The 22,252-nt window shown below is 42.9% G+C and overlaps 2 protein-coding genes across 8 annotated transcripts in view; one reads left to right on the top strand and one right to left on the bottom strand.

The window, feature by feature from the left end:
- OSBPL1A (oxysterol binding protein like 1A) overlaps window positions 1–4,774 on the top strand; it is a 211,696-nt gene extending 206,922 nt beyond the window's left edge. For all 3 annotated transcript variants that reach the window (XM_068994018.1, XM_068994019.1, XM_068994020.1), the window contains one exon: window positions 3,585–4,774. In XM_068994018.1, the coding sequence (XP_068850119.1) occupies window positions 3,585–3,687 (103 nt within the window). In that variant the 3' untranslated portion in view covers window positions 3,688–4,774. The remainder of the gene's footprint in view (window positions 1–3,584) is intronic.
- Window positions 4,775–5,149: 375 nt separating this feature from the next.
- On the bottom strand, window positions 5,150–22,207 carry CABYR (calcium binding tyrosine phosphorylation regulated). Of its 5 annotated transcripts, XM_068993633.1 has the most exons (6): window positions 22,189–22,207; window positions 19,620–19,704; window positions 19,261–19,433; window positions 19,108–19,161; window positions 8,881–10,052; window positions 6,743–6,851 (listed from the first exon to the last, which is right to left on the bottom strand). In XM_068993633.1, exons 3-5 carry the CDS (start codon window positions 19,406–19,408, stop codon window positions 8,890–8,892), a joined length of 1,365 nt encoding a protein of 454 aa, XP_068849734.1. In that variant the 5' UTR covers window positions 19,409–19,433; window positions 19,620–19,704; window positions 22,189–22,207; the 3' UTR covers window positions 6,743–6,851; window positions 8,881–8,889. The 5 variants fall into 5 exon arrangements, with proteins under 5 accessions (XP_068849737.1, XP_068849736.1, XP_068849734.1 ...); XM_068993636.1 differs by lacking the exon at window positions 22,189–22,207 and adding an exon at window positions 5,150–5,218 and having other exon boundaries at window positions 6,244–6,851; window positions 9,705–10,052; window positions 19,261–19,941; XM_068993632.1 differs by lacking the exons at window positions 19,620–19,704; window positions 22,189–22,207 and adding an exon at window positions 21,769–21,812.
- Between the last annotated feature and the right edge of the window lie 45 nt (window positions 22,208–22,252).

Genomic DNA, 22,252 nt, shown 5'->3' on the forward strand with positions numbered 1-22,252 from the left:
CATTATTCAGAGTTGTTAAGTAAATTTCAGAGCCAGTGTGGGCATAATTTCACAGCCAGTTTAGTAGATATTACTTGGTAGCCCCTTTGGCATCTTCTACCTTTATTAGAACTAGGAATGATCTTAGGTATCATCAAGTCCAACAGTTTTGGGATTCTTTTTTGTTAGCATCAAAATCTTTCTTGCCAATGAACATACGAAGAATTTGCAAATACAGAGCACATGGCCACAGAGCTGCAGAGGTAGGATGAGGGCTGAGCATCGAGGTTCACCTTCTCCCATCCGTGCACATGCAGAATCTGAGGGACCTCTGAAAGCCATTAGCCTAGAAATCCCCTTGTATGTGAAGAAACAAATGCTGGTTGTATTTCATTTGAGAGAGTTGCTCAAGGACAAGTACACCCTGCAGACCATGATTAGAAAGAGCCACAAAAACCAAAACCACACTGCTTTAGTACAGTCCCTTCTGAAAAGACTTGATAAGTTTTCATCATTGTTTTTAGTCTTTTGCAGAAAGCCCACTTTGTGCTGTATTTCTAATTAACTCCTTTATTTTTCTGACCACATTTTCAAGTGTGCGAAGTAAGCGAAAGTCCAGTAAGCATGTTTACTGTTGAGTGAAGTCTTACTTTCAGAAAGCAACGAGCTTTGGACAGCTCTGTGGTGGCCTGGAAATAAAACTGGAAGCTAGGTTTGTGAGCTCCAGTTTGGAGCCTTACACATGCTTGCTTCCACTGCTGTCTCTTAGCATCCATAGTTCTTATATGGATATACAGACATTAAAAACGATGCTGCTGACCCTTGGTCAAAAGAATATGTGCTTGGAGCCCTTTCCCATTAGGGGTGAGAGGTGGTGTTCGCTGACTGGGTCTTCTGGCTGATAATGTGCTTTTGAGCAGCTGGGTTCAGTTTGTGTCAGGGTAGAGGTTGTGCAGCTTCTAAAGGGGTGTATTTTGCAGGGGAGAGTTGAAACCGGTCGTTGGAAATCACACCCAGAAACTTACTATAACCTGTCCCAAACTCATCCACACTAAAAGCTGGCTTTCATGTTGATACCAGTTTCAGTCATTTGAAAAAAGTTCAGGCTCTGGGATTTTTCAGGCTTTAAACTGCAGTTCATGCACATGAAAATGCCTGCTTGTGAGCCTGCGCTGTTTTCTGAGAGAAGCCCAGAGACCTTAGCAAGTGGGGTTATGTGGAGAGGAAGGGGTGGGACTGGTGAGAGACACGGCTTTGAAGAGAAGGTGGGTGATGACACCACAAAAGGTGGTGAAGCCCTCTCTTCCTCCAGTAAGAGCATCATGCAGAATTAACCGTGTTCTAGAATGTTATATTATGTACAATGCTGTATTACTGATTACATTATAGAATGTTGTATTACTGACATGGGGCTTCCCTGATGGCTCAGATGGTAAAGAATTTGCCTGTAATGCAGGAGATCCAAGTTTGCTCCCTGGGTCAGGAAGACACCCAAAAGGGAATGGCAACCCACTCCAGTATTCTTGCCTGGAGAATTCCATGGACAGAGAAGCCTGGAGGGCTCCAGTCCATGTGATCACAAAGAGTTGGACACAACTGAGCAGCTAACACACACACGTCAGTCATTGACTCACACACATTACTGACATAGACTCATGGATTCTTAGAAACATTGACTAAAAGGCAGCAAAGACATCTCCCCATCCCCTCTTTTTTTGCCCATGCTTGTCTAAAGTGTTTGACTTTGGAAAGACAGCATGGACTTTTCTGTTTGTGGAGGGGTTACACCGACAGCAGCAGAGGTTTCCAGACCTGAGTGCTGGAAATGAGAAGACCAGACATTGAGAGAAACTCTAGTCCTTAGTATCAGATCCTCAAACCTGATTGTCTTCCGTGCTGTGTTCCAGTTCTTCCCAAGAACAAGTGCTCCACACAGGGAGGCCCTGCAGACATGGCCTTCAGTGGCTTATGTGTGAACCCAAAAAAGTCCTTTGTTATTGAATCTCCTGGTCTGTGGTCTCTTTGCATGTGACTTGCCCGTTGTCCACTTTGTATGGAGGAAGTCCTGTGGTGCAGGCCTGAGGCTTGGTTAGTTTTTAGAGTCATTTTTGATGACCTTGATTTTGATTTGATTGATTTTCTGAAGTGCTTGGATTTTGTTAAGCCTGGTTACAAAAGTGCTTTTATTGCTTGGACTTCTGAGACCAAAAGGAGTGAAACTGTATGCTTCATTTAGACAAAAATTCTGTGACTTTGATCAAAGAAAAATCCTTAAAGTGTTTTCAGCGTGGTTACCAAAGTCTTAAGAAACACATATCTTGATAAATATTTGATACTGATATTTGACTTTAAAATTTTTTAATTAAGGAAAAGTCAGTCCCCAAAGCCAAATAACTTCTGTAATGATTTAGAAATCTGGGCCTAATGGGCATTTACTTTCTCAGCCTTCAAGGAATTCGCCTAATCTGAAGCACGTTTTCCGTCTTGGGGCTTTTCGTGTTGTTGCAGTGGTTAACAGGGACCACTTGGGATTTATCTAACCTCACTTTAATTGTTAAATATTTTTGAGGCAATTTATTTGGAAAGAATGACAGACATGAAACTGTTCTTATAAATATTACTCTGAAAAACTAAATCTTACTAGAAAATGTTACTCAAATTGAAATTGGAACCTTTTGAAGAAGTAATTTTGCATTTCCGTTACCTCAAGAAAGCTGGGAATATTTAGGAAATGGGTGAATTGTCTTTTAAAGGGCAAGAAAATTAGGGCAGCTCTTTCTAGAGTTTGATCAGATGGGTAAGGATGTTAGAAGCTAGATGCAGCCTATAAATCTGCGTTAGTGTGGAAAAAAGAAAGACCAAGGAAGATGTGGGCCAGGTTAATTTCAGTGGATTATGTGTAACATAGTATGTTTGGAAACTGATGATCTTTAAAAAGGCTTATTTGATATCATGGTTAGCTTGAGCAAGTTATTTAACTTCTCTGACATTGAGCTCCTCATTTGTGAAATGGAAGTAGTATTTTCGGGTGGGGAGATTTACTCTGAATCAGGCACCTTCCTATTACTGTAGGTAGACTGTAAAAGTCTCCTCACCCTGATTCCTTATTCCTCATTGCTTAAATGCTGCTTTATTATTCTGGAAGGTAAGTGGTGGACAGTTAGATACTGTTACTGAATGCCATGGAAAATCCTTATCTTTCAAGTGGTCTTATTACATATTTCAGAATATTGTTTTACATATTCTGAGCATGACTGGGTGCATGCTCAGTCATGTCTGACTCTTTGAAACCCCCATGGACTATATGCAGCCCACCAGCCTTCTCTGTCCTGGAGTGGGTTGCCATTTCCTCCTCCAGAGGATCTTCCCAAGTCAGGGATTGAACCCATGTCTTCTGCACTGGCAGTTGGATTCTCTACCACTGAGCCACCCGAGAAGCCCGTTGTTCTACGTAAGTGCTCTCTAAAAACACTCCTTAAGTCTTCTTGGAAACCTCTAGCTCACAGAATGAAGTGAATCGCTGCAGTAGGGGAGTCTGCAAGCTGGTGAAGCAGTGAGGATCCTGTGATTGCAAACAGTTTCCCTTGTAAATCTTGTCTTAACAGGTGGTTCCATCAAGGCCCTAATCCCTACAGCGGAGCCCAGGACTGGCTTTATTCAGGCAGCTACTGGGACAGAAACTACTTCAATTTGCCTGACATTTATTAAAATGTAGACAAGTTGGGGCGTTTTGACTCATCTGCAGATAAGTCTTAAACCTATGTTTTAGAATTTTCTTCCTTGGTTTCTACTCATCTTTTAAAAAAAACGGAAAAAACCCTCTCATGATAACTTGCACCTCACCCAACAGAAGTGGGGTATAGGGTGAGACCAGTGATGAAAGTCTTAGGAAAAATGGGTAATTCTGCTATCCGATCGTGCTTCTTTGGAATACTATTTTATACAGAGGTATGGGAAACTGCTGGCAAATATGCTTTTGATGGTTGCTGTTGCCATATTTACCGAAGGTTTATACCTAAATGTAACTTTAGCTTTATGGAATTATATAGTAACCCAAATCAAGTTATTTTGAATATTTTTATGCTGCCATGCTTGAATGTTTTAGATTTAACTTTGAAATGTTTAAAATTCTCCTATACAAGGTTTATATGCTCAAATATAGAGGTGTATGTCATTTTGTAAAGACACTGAAAAGATGGCTTTTCTTTACACTAATCCTCTCAATTTTGCCCCCTCCCATCCCTAAAAAGAAAAAAAAAAAATGCCTGAATGTTTGGAAGAGACATTCCTAATTTGAAAATTCAAAACTGGAAAAGGTATTTCATTTGCTTATTTTAGTACTCTGAATTTACTTTTACAATTTTCTATAATTAATGTCATTAGAATTAAAAGGTGTTTGAATTGTATGTTTGAAAATATGTATAAAACCTAGCAATTCACAAAAGTACCATAGAAATAGAGGTTTTAGGCACCATCATTACATAATGACAAACCTTTTTAAATGCTTCAACTTCCAGTGGCAGATGCCACCAGGGAAACTCAGTTGTATTCATGTATTATAAATATCAAACTATATAAAAGGAGGTCTTGTGCATTTCAGGTGTTCAAGGCACCTGTGTACTTAGGATATGTACGGAGACCTACTGTACAGTAGCTTTGCCCCTTTAATTGGGGTACATTAATCATATGGTATTTATCTACCCAACCCCAGACTGAGATTTTGCTCCTAGGGGCCTTAGGTTAACTGCCAGTAAGTTATTTCAATGGCTGTCTCAAAGTTAACAAGTGTTATAATGAAATAATCTACCTGATGCTAATAAAGGCTTTAGAATGTTCTAAACAGTGTGGTTTCATTTAAACTTTCAAATATACTCATAATTGCAATTCATGTGATCCTAAATTGTCAAGAGTGTCCTTACAAAGAAGTCCCTGTGGTGCCAGAGTTTGCACTGAGTGTCTTCTGGGTAAGTACAGTAGAAGAATATGGCACCACTGTATTCACTCGGTGTGAATGCCAGGGAATGAGTAAGTGGAAAACCTTGCTAGAAAACTGCTCGAGTGGAAATATATTTTTTTTTACAATGTGTGCTTAAGACCTGGTTATGTTGTTTCTATACCCCCTAAGTTACAAAATAAGCAAGATGACAAGGTTTTATGCTTGCATGAAGTTTATTGATATAGTGCGCTTGGTGGCAGACTCCACCTTGAACGTCGACGCAAACAATGTCATTTTCGGCATCTGTTAGGAATAATGTAAACAGTAAATTGTTTATTCATACAACTGAACATGTAAAATGAGTGGATGATCAGAAATACAAGTCCTATGCTCCTGCTCTGCTAAGCTCATAACTAATGTTACCTGTGCATGCGCACTAAAATATCCTGGCATCTCGTGCTCAAGACAGCCATTTGGACAGTTCCACCGAAGTCTACAAAGGGTGTGAGTAAGTAAATGTCCTAAGGTATTTTGAAAACAGTGCCTCCTTAAATATAGTCATTATGCCACTTGAACTTGCCTCTAATTGACATCGAGCTTCTGGGGTTCAGACGCTGTCTTCTGGTTCCCCACTGAACTCTTAATCCCATCTTTTCATTTGGGAGGCAGGTCCCCTCTTCCCATCTGACTTCACCTTAAGGGTCTCTCGTCTGTTCTTTCCTGCCTTTGGACTCTGTGGGCTCCTTGCGTGGCCAGCTCCTCCTAGGCACATGTCTGTTTACACTGGGACCAGAACACCTCATCTAATAGACGAGGGCCTGCATCAGTACCTCTGTGCTCGCGTATGTGGTAATAAGTACTGGCTGAAGAAAAGGTACAGTTTTGCGAGGATAAAACTACAGTGCTTTTTTAGCTCTTTAATGTGTCTCCACCCTCTTTGTTCTGCTCTGAGTACTCACTGTACGAGGGAGCAAACTTACCACATGGACCGAGTGCTCCTCCCCGCCCTTTAAACCTGCCAACTAGATTACAATGCCCACATAAGACTGTCTTTTTGTGACTCCATCCCTTTGGCATCTTCTGCAGGGCTAGACACAGGACTAGGTGTTCAAAGGTAAAGGAGCTGGTTGGTGCACGTTTGACACCAGAGCCTTGGTGAGCATCCCTGGTGCTGTGTGCCTGCCATGCACCGAGTAGTAACTGGGCGTCAGGGAGGCATGCACTCAGCTCACTGTCTTAAAATACCTTTGTCTACAGGTCAACAAATCAAATTGCCAAGAACGCACACAAATGTGTTAAGGCCCAGGTACACGAGGAGGAGAATTTACCTGCCAGTTTTAAGTTTCTGCTCTGCGAACATGGGCAGTAGTCACGGTTATTTCTCCAGCAATACCGTAACTTCCAAAGGGAGAACGTTTGTCACCAGATCCTGAACCTTTTTTGGCTACATCTTCTACCGGGAAAGCAACCGAAAGAAAAACTGGGCTTTTTGGTCTGGGCACATCTTGTCCACTTGTAGGAGGACTAGCATTCTGGGGGGTGGGGACGTGTTTCTGGAATTTCTGATCTGCAGGAAGAGCAATGGGCACTTGCACTGCGGCATATCTCTTCACAGCCTCTGACTGGGAAACAACAGTATGTCCAGGAACAGGCTTCCAATCCTGTGCTTCCTGAACATTTGAGCCTACTAAAATAAAAGGCGGGGCACTGGTCTTCTTGCTGTTGTCCATCATCACATAAGTTGGAGAAGTAACTTTCGGTGGATGCTGCAGAAACTGTGGATCCTTAGGATTAGAAAGATAGAGGGTCGCCTGGGGGAAAGGCCCAGGGGCAGGTGGCGGTGATGGGTGGCTTTGTTGATTCATATCAGTTAGACAATAAAGGGTCCACATGTTAGAATATGGTGGTGGTTGTCCTGCTTCGCTTGCTGCTATCGCTACAAAAAAAAAAAAATTTGCAGGCGTTAAAGGTTTGGTCTCTGTATCAGGCGCTATGCACAGAAATGTCTTTTTTTTTTTTTTTTACATATAAACAAACAGCTATAGTAATATGTGCCATAAAGCATGCTATAGAGAGGGCTAAATAAAATGTGTTTGGTAATGTGAAAGAAGAGATTCTTTACAGTTGGAAAATGAGAACAGTGTTTTGATAGCAAGTGGCAGGGACACTAGGGTTGTGGCTGAGGAGCAGTCTCATTCTAAGCTGCTGTTTCCAGGAACTTAACTTAAGACCTGGCTTCTCCAGGGTCCTCAGGAAATGAAGAGTCAGCACTTACAGCTCCACCAAAAGAATCAACTTAAGAGCGTGTGAAGCCACTGGAAAAAGAGTTAATGCATCTGCATAATGATTCTTCTCTTCTCGGAAGAAACTGGCACTCAGCACGAGGTGGCGTCTTTTGATCACATAATCAGGTATCTCGGGCCCTCGCAGGTGCCATCGTAGCCCGCCAGTTGGTCACCACACACAAAACATCACATACTCTAGGACTCAGTACTTGAGAGCACTGCTCGGGCTTAGGCGAGACTTGAAATTATAGGTCCTAGGTGGCAGTAGAAAGCTGCGTGTTCGCACAGTGGCTCTTTAAGGAAGAAGAAAAAAAAGGTCTTGGGGTGCCATCCATCCACTATCATGTCAGGTTAGAGTTGCCCACTTGAAGCCAGTGCTGTTGTGGAGAACCGAGTCCCAGAAGATGGGACAGAAGAGCAACATATAGCCTTTGTGCACTTTTTCTTCCTTCTTCAGGAAAGAAAAAGACACTATGCACATGATTAAGCTACGTTTTCAGGCTCTTGAAACTGATCCCTCTGGAAGCTAATTAAAGATAAGCACAAGCGAAGTCGTCAGGTGTCTGTGAAATACCTTCAGTGCTTTGGAAGCAGTTAAGCCGCTTGAGAACAGTAACTTGGGATGAAGTGCTGCCCAGGCCACAAGTGTAATGCCAGCGCTCACAGGCTACGCTCCAACGCTGCCCCCTGCCTTTCCAGCTGTGCAGAGTCCCCGTCACACTGCCAGACAATTTCATCTCTAAACACCTGCTGTGGTAACACCTCTTTATCATTCTGACGCTGGTAAGAGTTGTGATTGAGAGAGCTTCTGCAGAAGGAATGGGGGGGTGTTGGTCCCTGCACGTCCCAGCTACCTCAAGGGAGAAGGGCCGCTGCACTCGTCTGGATGAAGCAGGAGGGTGGGTGGACCGAAGGCCATTGACTAGACCAAGATGGGAGGTGAGACGGTGCGTCTGTGTCACGGGAGAGCGGTAGTGATAGTTCAGCAGCCAAGCAAGCAGGTTGATTTAGGCTCCTGTTGGGGTAATGATGGAAGCCAGCCAGCCAGCCTTGACTCGTCCATCCTTCCTGCTGCCGCTACCACCTTGCTCCCCTGAGGAACAGAACTTCACCTTGACCTTTCCCCTCTCCATCCAGCTATGAAGCTGCTCCCTCCGCTGTGGGAAGCCCCCAGGCAAGACGGCAGTGCTCAACTGGCCCCCCAGACCAGCTTGCAGAGCTCTCCCTCAGCGCGAAAGCAGTCAAACACACCACCATTTCTTCCATGTTTCCAATGCCACCACCTAGGTAAGTGCATTGTTGCCATTCGCTTTTACACTCACGAGTGAGAAATTTCAAACCAACACCCCGTGATTAGTTTTGCAGTAGCAGGATCCAGATCACATGAGCACGTTTGTGCCTGACAACAGGCTCGAACATCTTTCGCGACACGGTGTGTCCAAACAACGGAAGAGCACTCAACCAAACTTTGAGGCCAAGCGGTGGTGATGTCACTTTAAAATCACTCATCTCATGAGAGTAAAATCTCAAATACAACAAAGCCTTTATTTAAATAGGCTTGGCATTTTCAGTACTATTGAAAGACTTCTGACAAGTCTGCAGGGAGCCTACCTAGATGGTCACCTGAAATAGAGATGTCACCAGAAGTGTAGTTTTTAATTTTGTAAGTAATTTTCTTACCTGGCTCCATCAAACCTCGTTGGAAGGTGCTGCATCCCGTTCTGGGTCCATTTCTGGTTCATAAAGACCTTCTGGAACAGGAGGTTGGGGGCCACTAGATGATCTTATGGACCCTGAGCGTGCGGGTTTGACCTCCGTCTCCTGGGACGCAGGGTTTTCCCCGGACTCCTGCCCAGCACTGTCAGGGGCCAGCGCAAAGATCTCCACTTCAAGGTGCATAGATTTCTCAGAGCTCACTGCTTTGGTAGAGCCGTCTGCCTCCACATGGACTGAGGAGTCATACTTTGTACTCTCCAACTGCACAAATTTTGCAGAACCCACAGATTTTTCAGACCCGCCTGAGGCTGTCTTGCCTACTACAAGTATAGGACTGTGTGGTGGTGACTGCTCCTTGCTTTTAAGACGAGCAACATGATCAGAAAAGGGGATAACTATTTGTTCTGGTAACTGCTCAACATAAGTAAGTCCTTCGATTACAGGCTCATCATTATAGATAGAGGCTATGTGCATGGTGGATGTCACCTCAATGTCAGCCTGCAAAGGGACCTCAGAAGCATGGTCACAAGCAGGAGGTTCTTGTTCACCCTGCAAGGGGCATGAGGAAGCCGCTGGTGATTCAGCCTTACTGCCCACACGTGCATGGACAGATTGTTTGCTCACAACCTGCTCTGCTACCGTCTTGCCAGAACACACACCAGGAGTGGCCACCGCGTTCTCTTCAGCAGCCTTCGAGCTCAGCATCTCCTCGAAAATACCAGGCATACTTGTTGCCACATCCACCATTAAAATTTCAGATTGATCAGAATGAACAGATGGAACATTACCTAACATCTGAGCAGCAAACTGGGTGGGGTCCGCAGGGACATAGGCAAACTCGGAAGTGACGGCCGCTGGCAACGGTGAGGACGGTGGGGTAGCGTTCTTAGGGCTGGTTGGTTTGGACGGGCCCCGGGGTGCTTCGCTTGCGTCCTCAAGCTCTGAGGCCAGGTCGGCCTGGACTGACGGGAACTGAGTGGTTTTGCTGCTGAACAGCAGCGCTGCTATGTTATCCTCCTCTGTGTCTGTCGATTTTTCCATCCGTTTAGGCTCTAGGGAAATGGTAGGTGTTTTTTCTGGCTCTCTCACACATTCTGCTTTCTTCTCTTGTGCCGTTCCTTCCGACCATTTCTCCACTAAAATGAAGGTCAAATGAGTTAATAAGTACACAGTCCTCAAAAAAGGAATTTTAAAGGAAGCATATTTGAGCATACCAAAGTCATCATGTACACAACCTTCAAAGTTTTGTTTCACTCTCGAACATCTGTAACTTAAGTGTGGGCAGTGAAACTCCCCTGTCCTTATCTACTGAAGAGAAATAAGGGACTACTTAAGTAGCACAGTGACAAAAGCTAATAATCAGATACCACCTTCAGCTGCAGCATAATTCAGCTGAAAACATCCCTGAAAAAATCCCCTGATCCAAACTTCCACAGAAAACTGGGGAAAGAAAAAAACACTTCATAACTTAAACACATGCTGTCGTATTAAAAGGCATTCTTTAAGAAAACTGGTATATAAAGTTCAATTTACTCAACTGTAAAACTGGGCTACTATAGCATATTTTTACATTAGAAAATGTCATGTATTCTTATCTAAACACGCTAGCACCTGCTGGCAAGGTGGGCTGATGCAGCCGAAGCACTGACCCAGACAAAAGCAGCAGAAAGAGTTCTGGAAGTGGGCCTCAGCAAGTCCTTGGAAGGGAAGAAAATAACCATGGAAATAAAAACCATGAAAATAAAATTCCTGATGCCATACAGCACAATGCTGGAAAACTGCTGTAAAGTCATTTTCTGGACTCAGCATTGTGCTTGTCACTCACGTTTGTCTAACCACCTGAGTCATGACTCAAACGTTTTCATATCTGCCCACTTAGGATTACCTCTTTGGGGAAGCATCTCCCTAATGTCATTAAATCAGCAAGGAAAGTTAAATTTGCCTCAGGAGATTATATTTGCTTCAAGTCAAAACTTTGGAAACGTGTCTTCATGGTAAAGAAACCGGTGCTTGGGGTTTAAGTCCTGGCCCTGAGAGTGTTCTCCCCCAGCCCCTTCTCCCACACTCTTGCTCTTCCCCCTGGGGGCAGCCTGCTATTTCTCATCGATGATGCCAGGCAGGGACTCGCTGACCTAGGTGGTCCTTTCTCACTGTTCCTGTGGGTCATCCATGGCAGCTGATCTCTGCTTTCTATCTGTGGTCAGTCTTGAGCCAATGTTTCTGCCTCTCCTCCAGTGCTAGGAAGGAGCCCTCTATTTGATGTTGACACAGGACTCCTCTCTGGCCTTCTACCTTGCTTCCATCTTTCACAAAGGGCCTATGAGTGTGAACTTCCTGTGTCTGGAGTCCCAGATTCCTCCAGCCGGACACCCGAGCCCACCCTTAGGGCAAAGGCAAGGTCAGGACACCCACTGCTAAAGGAACTTGAGGCCTGCAGTGCAGTGAAGGTAGGAGAGCCACCGTGAAACCCAAGCCCACTCCTCTCTAGACTCACCTGCCCACTCTATGCCAGCAACTCTCTTTTCCCTCATGGGGACTTCCAATCCCAAAGCTGGCAGTCATTTATTTACCATGAGCATTCTCAAGAACACAACCAGCTTTGAGATTGGATCACTGAAGTCCATAGATCGCCTGCATAGGACCCATCTGAGATGTCACTTAGAGGAATTCAGCAACTGTGAGAAGGCCATGTGCCCTTTTAAAACAGGTTTATCATTCCTGAAAAATCTAAGAGACTAATCCTTATGCTTCTAATTTTTGCCTTTGGAAGTCCCCTATTAATCACCATTCCGGAAAGGTAAGTGTTGGTAGCTCACAGTCGTGTCTGACTCTTTGTGACCTTATGGACTGTAGCCCACTGGGCTCCTCTGTCCATGGAATTCTCCAGGCAAGAATATTGGAGTGGGAAAGGTAAAGCATTATATAATCATGAATCATGACAACTCAGAATTTATGACATTGCTGCCTTCCCTACAACTTTTCATAGTAAAAAGGTATATGAGAAAGTCTGGATCTTAGTCCTAACTGAATAGATTTAATGGCCAAGCCAATGGTTCTGAGCTTCAGCCTCATAGTCTGTAAGATCTTGAGTCTTTGTAGAGATTAAATGGAATTATTCACCTAAAAGTTACTCTACAAAGTGAAGTCGCTCAGTCGTGTCCGACTCTTTGTGACCCCATGGACTGTAGCCTACCAAGTTCCTCTGTCAGTGGAATTTTCCAGGCAATAGTACTGGAGTGGATTGCCATTTCCTTCTCCAGGGGATCTTCCCAACACAGGGATTGAACCCGGGTCTCCTGCATTGTAGACAGACGCTTAACCATCTGAGCCAAATAAATCACATATAAATGGGGAAGGAATAAATCAACACCTAGTTAAAAAGTTTTGAAATGTGACATCAAATTTTAAATCAGCTTTGATTAAAATTAGTTGGCTATTTCTTAAGATGCAGGATGTTCTTCCCCATTATACTGTATGTCTATATATATACACACAGACACATATGTCACATTTCATCACATTGAGATCAAATGCCTTAACCTATAATAATGGTTTTGAAATGTAAAGCACTAGATTAACCACTGGGTTTGGTTTAGAATACATAAGAGAATGTAACAAATATATACATGAGTTGAGTTTCTGTTTATCTACAAAAGGTAAAACAAAAGGTAAAACATTAAAGGTCTGTTTAACAGTTCCAAAGATTGCTGACTTGTAACCTTAGCTTTTGTCTGCCTGAGAATGTATTCTTTCATTTTAAAGGATGTATTCACTGCATATATATATTCATTCTAGGTTGGCAGCTTTCGCTTTCAGCACTTTAGAGATGTCATTTCATTGTCTTGGCTTCTGTGGTTTCTGTTAAGAAATCAGCTATTTGTCCGATTATTCTCCTGAAAGTAATACGCCTCTTTATCCTTCCTGTTCTCATGATTTTGTCTCTGTCAGCAATTTGACCATGCTGTACTGAGGTGTGGTTTTCTTTGTACTTATTCTGCTGTGGGCTCAAACTTCTTGAATCTGTAAGTTGATGTCCTTCAGTCAGCCTTAGATAATTCTCGGCCACTTTTTCATCTACTCTCTTTTCTCCTTGACTCTAGTTACACATTTTTCCCTCCTTCTGATCATGTCCCACACATATCTTACACTCTGTCCTCTTATTTTTCTTCTTGCTTCAATTTGGGTATTTTCTACTACCCTGTTTTTTAGTTCCTAATTTTGTCTTCTGCTAGTAAAGCTATTTAATAAAAATTTTATTTGAAGTTACAGAATAACCATTTGTTGTTGTTTTTAGAGCCTTACTCTGTTGACGTTCTCCAGCTTTTCATCCAGTTGATCTTGTTCTAATATGGCAAATATGATCCTCCTGAGACTTCATTTTATATTTTGTCAAAGTAGGTATATTACACGTTGTCCTTATTCCCAGGCTGTGATGTTCCTGGGGTCTCAACTGAATTGCCAGTTTCCAGAAGTCTCATCATTTAGGCTGAGTCCAAACTCCAAAGCCTCCCCACAACACTGTACCACTTGTGAAAATCCTACTTAGCTTTCAGTCTTTCAGCAGTTCTTCTCTGCTAAGCCTTCTCAAACCTTGGAGTCCACACATGAGCACCTTAGAAGTTGGCAAAATAACCAAAAAAAGTATCTTTGCAGACTTTTGGGAAACCCTTCTCCGCAAATGCCTCCTCTCTGGTGCTGTCACCTAGATCCCAGCCCCGTCAGTAGCCCCAAACTCTGCTGCTGTTTTCTCTTCCTGGAGTTACTTCCAGCCTCTGCTTAGTCTCTTTTCCTGCACACGAATTTGAAAAATGCTACCATGGTGAATATGGGGCTCAAGTTTTGTGAACTTTCGTGGTTGAGCTCTGGCTCTGACCCACACATTGTGTTTTTCTGCTGCCTCCTAGTTACCTAGGTAGAAGCGTAACGCATACTACCTGGGTGCTGGTCTCTGACTCCACTGTATTTCTCTACTCAACGCTTCTACTTTCTGGAAAGGGTGGTCTGTGTGCTTAATTCACCGAAGGACTAAGATATTCTGCATAATTTGGTTGTCTTTAGCAATTAAGGACTAGTTGACAGTATTTTAGTCCCAGCTTGGACATTCTGCACTTAGCTCTCTGCCGGGTTGAGTCACTTCACTTTTCCCATCTGGATTACTTGCTGGTCAGGACTCTGAGACATCTAAACACATTTGGACCCACCAAAAGCCAGACAGACTATAGGAAACATATTTTCCCAGGCCTATCTGAGAAAGACACTCCAGTATTTCTAATCCAGTGCATCACATGCAGTTAGTTTATTCAGCCAATATTTCCTGAAGGTCTGATCATGACAGTGATAGTGTAGGATTTGAATGTAGCATGTGATGTGCTAAATGCAGCACCATGCTACCAGTGAGCTACCAGTGAGCTCCTGAGGAGCATGCATTCTTCTAGGCAGCACAAGAATGCAGAGAACAAGCCACCTGCTTGGGTCTTAGGGAATTCTGATGATGAGAAATTCTACCTACCTTCCTTATCGCCAGTTTCAGCCTCAGCTAGCACTTTTCATGCACCACAATCCCACTGTCAAGAAGGACTTTCTATTTCCCTCTCCTGTGCCACAGGAAATGGCCTTTGAGCCTGTCTTTTTCCGTGCCTCCTCTATGGTTTATCTAAAGTAAAAACTTGATTCTGGTAACATTAGGTCTTGAAAATTCCAAGAAAGTCTCTCAACAAAAACAGGCTCTTCTACAACTCCAAAGTGTTACCCTTTTTATTATGAACCGAGTAATGGATTCTTTGCTGCAGACTCTATTGCCTTTTCCCTAAAGCAAATTAATGCTTCAATGGGTAGAGATCAACAAAGCAAATAGGAAAAAATAGGAAAAAATTTATCTTTTAGAAATATACCTACAACACTGAAGAGTTGGGATTGATAGGGAGCTATCAAAGTGTCTGGCCAGCAGAGTCAGATGCTTAGCTTGTAAGGCCCAGGGTGGTCTTGCTTCCCACACTGACCTCTCCTTGTGTTCCTGACCTCATCTGGTTTGCTGTCCTGGCTTGCATGGTTTTCCTTATCTGCTTCTCAGCCCAGCGTTCTCCTCTCTTAATCCTGACCCTGTATTTCTGTCCCTAGTCTTGACAATCTGACCCCAGTTCTCAACTATACCCTTTTTCTTAGTAATTTATTTGCCATCTTTAGCATAGCTGCTGCTAAGTCGCTTCAGTCGTGTCAGACTCTGTGCAGCCCCATAGATGGCAGCCCACCAGGCTCCCCCATCCCTGGGATTCTCCAGGCAAGAACACTGGAGTGGGTTGCCATTGCCTTCTCCAGTGCAGGAAAGTGAAAGTGAAGTCGCTCAGTCGTGTCCGACTCTTAGCGACCCCACAGACTGCAGCCCACCAGACTCCTCCGTCCATGGGATTTTCCAGGCAAGAGTACTAGAGTGGGGTGCCATTGCCTTCTCCGTTCTTTAGTATAGACTACTCCCCAAATACTTAATCTTCCCACAGCATTAAAGCATGAAGGACCTAAGCCCCACTCCCAACAACATCGCCAGATAATCATTCCAGTTTTTTAACTTAATGAAATTCTTATCTTGGTACAAATTACCAGCCTGCCTAGGCAAAGAAATGAAAGACTCCTTCTGACGCAATACTCATCCCTGTTTAGGAAATCAGTATAGCCTTACTTGAAAAAATTGCCCAGAAAAGTAGAGTGAACACCCAAGCCTCATAAAATTTGGTATGGTTAGTCCTGAAATAGATATTCCTTTTTTGTTTAATAAAGGTGGATAAGCTACAAGTATATGTAATGAATTCTATAAGGCATAAAGATAGAATTGGGCTTAAGAAACTGGAGACGTTGTATCTAATATGAATACATAAGACAATATTTAATGGTACACATAACTACTGTGATGCTACATAAAAACTGAAATTGGGCTCAGTGATCAGCAGCAGTTCACAACTATGGCCACACCAAGAATGTCCAACCAGAATCAGTTAGGATAGTTAGTTAACAGGCTATTTGGGTTGGGGACCTTGGTGGCCTAAGCCTTCTTGATTCTTCCAAAGTAGTGACTATTTCCTGCCTCTGTTGGAAGCCAAGACAGGAATAACATTGGAAACTAGACTCAGTTAGGCTTAGGAGGATGGAAGGTGCCACTCTGATGGATAGACCACTGCCCTCTTCATGGAGTGGTGGAAAGGTCAGAATTAGTACAATCTGGGCTATAGGCTCCATACAAGAAGCTGACAGGAGGAAGAAGTGAAAAGTGGGAGATAATGTGGGAAAAGAGAACTGAGATTTCGCTCCAAGTTCAAAAAGTAAAGTTTTTTCTAGAGAAATGTTACTGGTGTGTTAACTCTGTCTATTGTGGAAAGAGAGTCATACTACTAGGAAAATCTTCATGCTACTAAGAAGATCTAAGTTGAGATCCGAACTCTACCAAATAGTATTTTAGAAACTTACAAGTTACCAACTCACTCCCAAGCATCAGATTTCTCTTGAGTAAAACTGAGTTGTCTTAATTGACAAAATATACTTTTTTGCCTAGGACAAAACAGGTAGTCAATAAATTCTATTCTCCTTCTTTTGCTAGATATACTGAGTGGTAGAACTTGACACAACTGTTTTGCCTTAAAATAGTGCCTGAGTTTCTAAAGTCCCCTCAATGACTCATGCAGATTAGTGAAGAAATTCTCCTGAGAAGACTGAGAAATAGAAACGCTTTCACTGATTGATACAGTAGTGAGACCTATTTAATCAAATGGCAGAAAAGTCAAGAGGATCCAAAAGAGGGTTTTACATGAGCACCTTTGGGAATGAGCACACATAGGTGAAATATCTGCCAGAGTGGAGGCTGGATAGAGGCAGGCTCTGGAAAATGGGAGAAAAGATAAGAAATGACAGAAGTGAGAAAAGTTTGCTCCCATATCTGGTTCTTTTCTCTCCATCACCTGACTCTGCATGAAATTCTGAAGGTGGTGGGCGATAGGTAAACAGTACTGGTCCTATGACAAGGCCTACCAACAGTGGGGCTACTTCTAGGAAAAATCCCAAATTGAAGTGTTTGAATCAAACGGTCTGTGCAGGACATACTTATCTCCATACTTCCCATGCGTATGGGTAGCTTGGTAGTAATGCTGCTAGGCAGCAAACTAACCAGTTTGGAAATAACTTTGGGGGATACATCTGGTATCTGGGAGATGAGTGGACACCAGTGCATTAGGGATGGCAATTTAGCTCTTGCCCACATCATTAAGTGTTAATAACTGGTGCTGTCTTTTTTAAAATAGAGGTATAGTTGATTTACAATGTGGTGTTACATATAATAATGTAGAAGTCCATTAAGCCATTTGGGATGACAATAAAAGGCAGACATCAATACTGGATTGTAACACTGAACTCATTATATTTTCTGGTCATACCTTTGTGTTACCTTCCCCTGCTCTGTGGTAAACTAGAATAAGCAACATTTGTTTCTGCTCTGCTGTCTAAAGAGCAATCTGTCTGTACAGCCATACTGTGAGCTTGCTTTCAGGATTATCTGTACATGCTCTGTCAATTTCCTTGATACCTATAGTCTATAGAAGAGAAAGAGCAGTGTCTCTTACCCCTTACCTCCATCAGAAGTACAACTGCTCCATTAGTTCAGTCTGTTTATTTTGAACCTGAGATTCAAAGATGTTAATCCCTGCTGGACCAAAATCCATCCCTTTAGTCCATATCCTAAATTGAATGGTGGATAAACTCTTCAGTAAACAAGTTAAGTCTCAAAGGCTACCACTTAGTTACCTGCCGCCATAAAGATTCACTGACTTTATCACCATTCTCAAACATAGCCAGCCTGCACAGCCAGTCCTCTCAAACAGCTCCTGGTATAAACCAGTACAAAGGCCATAATAACTTTGCCTGCTGTCCCTCCTCCAGAAGATCTTCCTGACCCAGGGATCAAACCTGTGTCTCTTACATCTCCTGCTTTGGCAGGCAGGTTCTTTACCACTGGTGCCACCTGGAAGCCCCAAGGTTATTAGCAAATCCCAGACCTATTTCCCATGGTAAGCTGAGAATGCCATCAGGACCCTGTAGGGAAGCAGCCAGACCAGACAATAAAACATTCCTATTTGAGTGGCGACTCACTCCCCTATCCTGTGAAATGCTGACTCTTGATATTCCTAGTCTTGTTTTGTTTCGGGTGTGTCTTTCACTGTAGGTCCAAGCCCTCAGGATTTTTACATTTTCCTAGGTTTTATCCCTAATTTCTCCCTAGCTTGGCTAAGTTATCTATTGACATCAGTAGCAGAGAATAAACATGGATGTAACTCACTGATCCTACCTTTTTTCTCTATGGTCATTCCAAAATGTTGGTCAGCCAATGGAGCATTACTTAGTTATTTCTCACACTCACTGTAAGTCACCGTTTTCTCCACAGAATTCTTCCAAAAGCTTTTTCTTTCAATTCTTTTAGACATGTGTGCCTGTTCTTGGGATTTAACCAGTATAGACTCTTTTGCTCATATTGATCTTTCCAAATGTTCATCATGTAAATTTTTCCTTTTACATTTTTCCCCTTCTGACTTCCTCACTGTTCATCCATCCTCAGTTTCATTGTTATGTTCACATAAGATAGAGATTTACATACATATACATAAAACAACTTTTTCCTCTAAGCAGATATATACAGCCTTACATCGCAAAAACAGACCAGAGACCATATAATATGAAAAACTATCTGAATTTTCTATGAAAAGTATGTTTAATGACACCTAATTGCTGCCCTGTCCTCCAAGCTGGACTGCAGTTTAAACCATCATGGGGAGGGGAAAAACAAGGGTGACTAACCTTTTCTATTAAAATAATCTTCCAAGAGAGTTTATATACAACATTCCTAAGTAATGTGTCTATTATAATTTGAGTCTTTACCACTACAAAATTCAGTTCAAAGATGGCATATTGGAAAGGGTTTACACACCCTTCCTTCTAGATCTCATGGTACCAACAAAAGTTGAGGGTTTCCTGCAAAGTGTCAGATTTCTTAAAAAAAACTGATTCAGTAATAAAAAATAAAGCATCAGTGTGATTAAACATCAGTGTAATTATTTAAACAGACAATATTTGTATCATTCTTAAGTTTGAACATGTTAGGCATGATACAGTAATTCATAACTAGGTTTTTATGAAACTGTTACTACTAATGGTACTTACCTTTAATCTGATGAAACTGTTTAACCAGATCTTTTATATCCAGACAAGAATGTCCTGAAGAAATAAGAACAGGAAATGAGATACATAAAATTCCCAATTTAAAATACTTTCTTGTTCAAAGCAACAAATGTATAATCTAAAGCAGTAACAAACCTTCTCTAAAGAGAATAAGTTCTCTGAAATAAACTGCTGCGAACTGGGTGATGTTGGGTGGATTGGTTTTGAGTATGGCTCTGCTGACTCCCTCAAGCAGAGTCTTGAGGCCATAAGGTACGACAAGTCTGGGCTTTGAAGAAATCATGCTGGCGGGATGTCTGTAATCTCAACTACAATGAAGAAAAACAGTCTTATAAATAGTATGGAAGTTTACTACTGAAAATGTTATGAGTTAACTACAGTTTCTAAGAATAAACCTATTAAAATTACTAGTTTTAGTGCAGATCTCTAGGTATTTATTCAAGGAAAACTAATGTTTAATGGTAGTTTGAAAAACAAAAAAAGAACCATACTACCAACAATATATCATGTGCAGATGAGCAATCGAGTACTGTTAAAGAAATCCATGGGAAAAGCCCTGCCAGCAACTCCAGGATGCTACTAAAAACAAAGAACAAAAACCAGACAAAACCTGTTTTTACAAAATTCAGTAAGTATTTTGTGCAGTAGAATTTCAAGAAAGAGAAATTATTAAGCTCATTTATCTGTGCCTAAGAAACATCTTTCCAAACCACATTGGGAACTGGCTTTTCTGTACATTCATCAAATAGAGTAAATTTCTACAAGAAAATATTTTCCCCTCACTCTCCTAAGCATATCCCCAGACACACTGATTATCCTTAAGTGTATATATTTTAGCTTTGTTTTTAAAATTAGAGTAGTTACTTGTGGTATTATACCACCCACCACCATCCATACCTCTTTTCTCCTATCTTCCCTTAACCTCTACCCTAGTTTTCCTCTTTCCCTTCTCTTGGCTTTCTGGATTTTAAGTGGTACCAAAGGCATTGCATAACATTTACTGTAACTCTAAGCTGCAGAGGTTGCTACCCTAAACTCTGTCAGTGTTTGTGTTTTATTTCATTCTAAAAACATTTAAGAAGGCTTATAAATACTCATAAAGAACAAAATAAAATATTTAAGGAACCCAGTTCAGTAGAGGGAAATTATGGTAGGAAAAACAGGATTAAGCCACAGGTAAAGTTAGTATTTCAATACAAACCTTAGGTCCTACACTAGAGATCGATAGTCAGATCAGCCTTCTGAATTACCAAGAAGCCATCACATAATAAACAGTTAAATGATTCAGGTTTCCTGAGATTAAAAAACAATAGATGCTTGGGAGAATCACAGATATTCTGGGCACTGAGTCCCAGAAGAAATTTCTCCTATGGGTCCTCATAAAGAGAACACTGTAATCATGAACCAGGTCCTCAACAATCTCTCTATAAGAAATAGAATAATGAGTTTCATAGGGTACGTGACACAGTTCAGTTACAGCCATCATTACACAAGGAGCCAGCCTCTAATAAAAAGCAACTCATGTGGCATAGCAAAATGCTGAATATTTAAACGTACACCTTCCCAAAGGTCAAGAAAAAAAATGTTTTGGCCAAAGCAAACTCTTTGAGAACATAATTAAGGATACTGTATTCAAGCCCCTAATGAAAACTTACTATTAAGAGTTTCATCCAACAGCTTCACTGAATTAAACCATCTTTAAACTAACTAGTAGTGCACCTCTGGCAGGCCCACATGCTGCATGTTAAGGGACACAGGTAGTAATTAAATACATGACACATGTACATTTCTTATGTATTTTTTCAAGTATATCCTGTGCACCCCAGTGAGCTGAGTAGGCAGGTGGTGTTTTCAAAGTGGCTTACCAGGAACCCCGACAGCTAACTGTAGTCAGCACTTGGTGCTACCAACTGTGAGGGGAGCGCCTCTACCCCACCCCACCCCACGCGAATGTGTGGCGTATTTAGTGCCCCAGGACCAAGGATTGTGCGTCCTGCAGTGCAGTGCCTTACAAAGAATCGTCCTAAAGATGAGAAATGACCGTGACACGGATCGTACCTACATCACCGGGTAAAGTCACACATAGGGCCGTTGAGGGCTGTGTAAAATGACAGCTTATTAGTTCTCCCCAAACTTATATTTGACAAATATTTGTCTAAAACCAACAAATTTTACAACCCCTACCCCCACAGAGGAGTAACGCCTGAACAGAACGGCGCGCCTTTGGCTGAAGATGCGAGAGTTGGGGGCTTCGGAGCCACAGGAAACGTCAAGGGTACCCACCACTCACTCCCTAAAGACTGCGCCGGGTGTTCGTTTTTGCCGTTTGGTTGGTTTGGTGGAAAGGGCAGAGAGACCTGGGAGAGCAGGCGTCCCGATTCCACATCGACTACTTTGGCGGTGGCGGACCCGCTCACCCGGACCCCGGACCCGCAAGTCCAGTCCGCCCCAAGGGCGCTGACCGCCTCACTGGCGGATGTGGGCCCGCCCCTCCCCGCAGGCCTCCCACTCCCCTAACTCTAGAGGAACCTTCCAGCAACCACACCGTGCTCGAGAGACCTCGAGGGCTTAACTGTCGCCAAGCCGGAAGGGGGTGGGGGCGGCGCGGGGTGGGGGTGGGGGGGGCGCTTTCGTCCAGATCACCTTCTCCCTTCCGGCTACGCTCTACCGAGCTTCCTCCTTTCCCCCTTGCCGGCGGCTCCCGGAGAAGACTGCGCGCCCGGTAGGGTCTTTTATACCCCTGGGGGACACGTCAGGCCTACGTCACAAAGCCCGGCCCTCTCTGAGCTCTGAACGGGCGCGAAAGGAGGCGGGAGTTTGGGGGCCACAGCCAATGGGAAGCCGAGAGAGACAAAGGTCGGAACTCCGCGGAGCAGGGAGGAGTGCTTTTGCCTTTTCAAGCAAGAATACAAAGGAGCATAGGAAACGGGAGTCTCCACACCATAGCAGGCTCTCCATTTTGGGTCTAGCTTCGAAGGAAACAGATTTACGGCAGTTTTGTCTTGCTGTCACTGCATCACACTACTCTCCCCCGTCCCCCTTATTCTGTTGCTCTCTACTCACCTTTTTGAAAAAAAATTCTGCCGATGTACACAACACACACTGGTAAGCCCTCCTCTCAAGAAAC

Source organism: Capricornis sumatraensis, chromosome 21, assembly GCF_032405125.1.
Source record: "Capricornis sumatraensis isolate serow.1 chromosome 21, serow.2, whole genome shotgun sequence".
NCBI classification, from domain to species: Eukaryota; Metazoa; Chordata; class Mammalia; order Artiodactyla; family Bovidae; genus Capricornis; species Capricornis sumatraensis.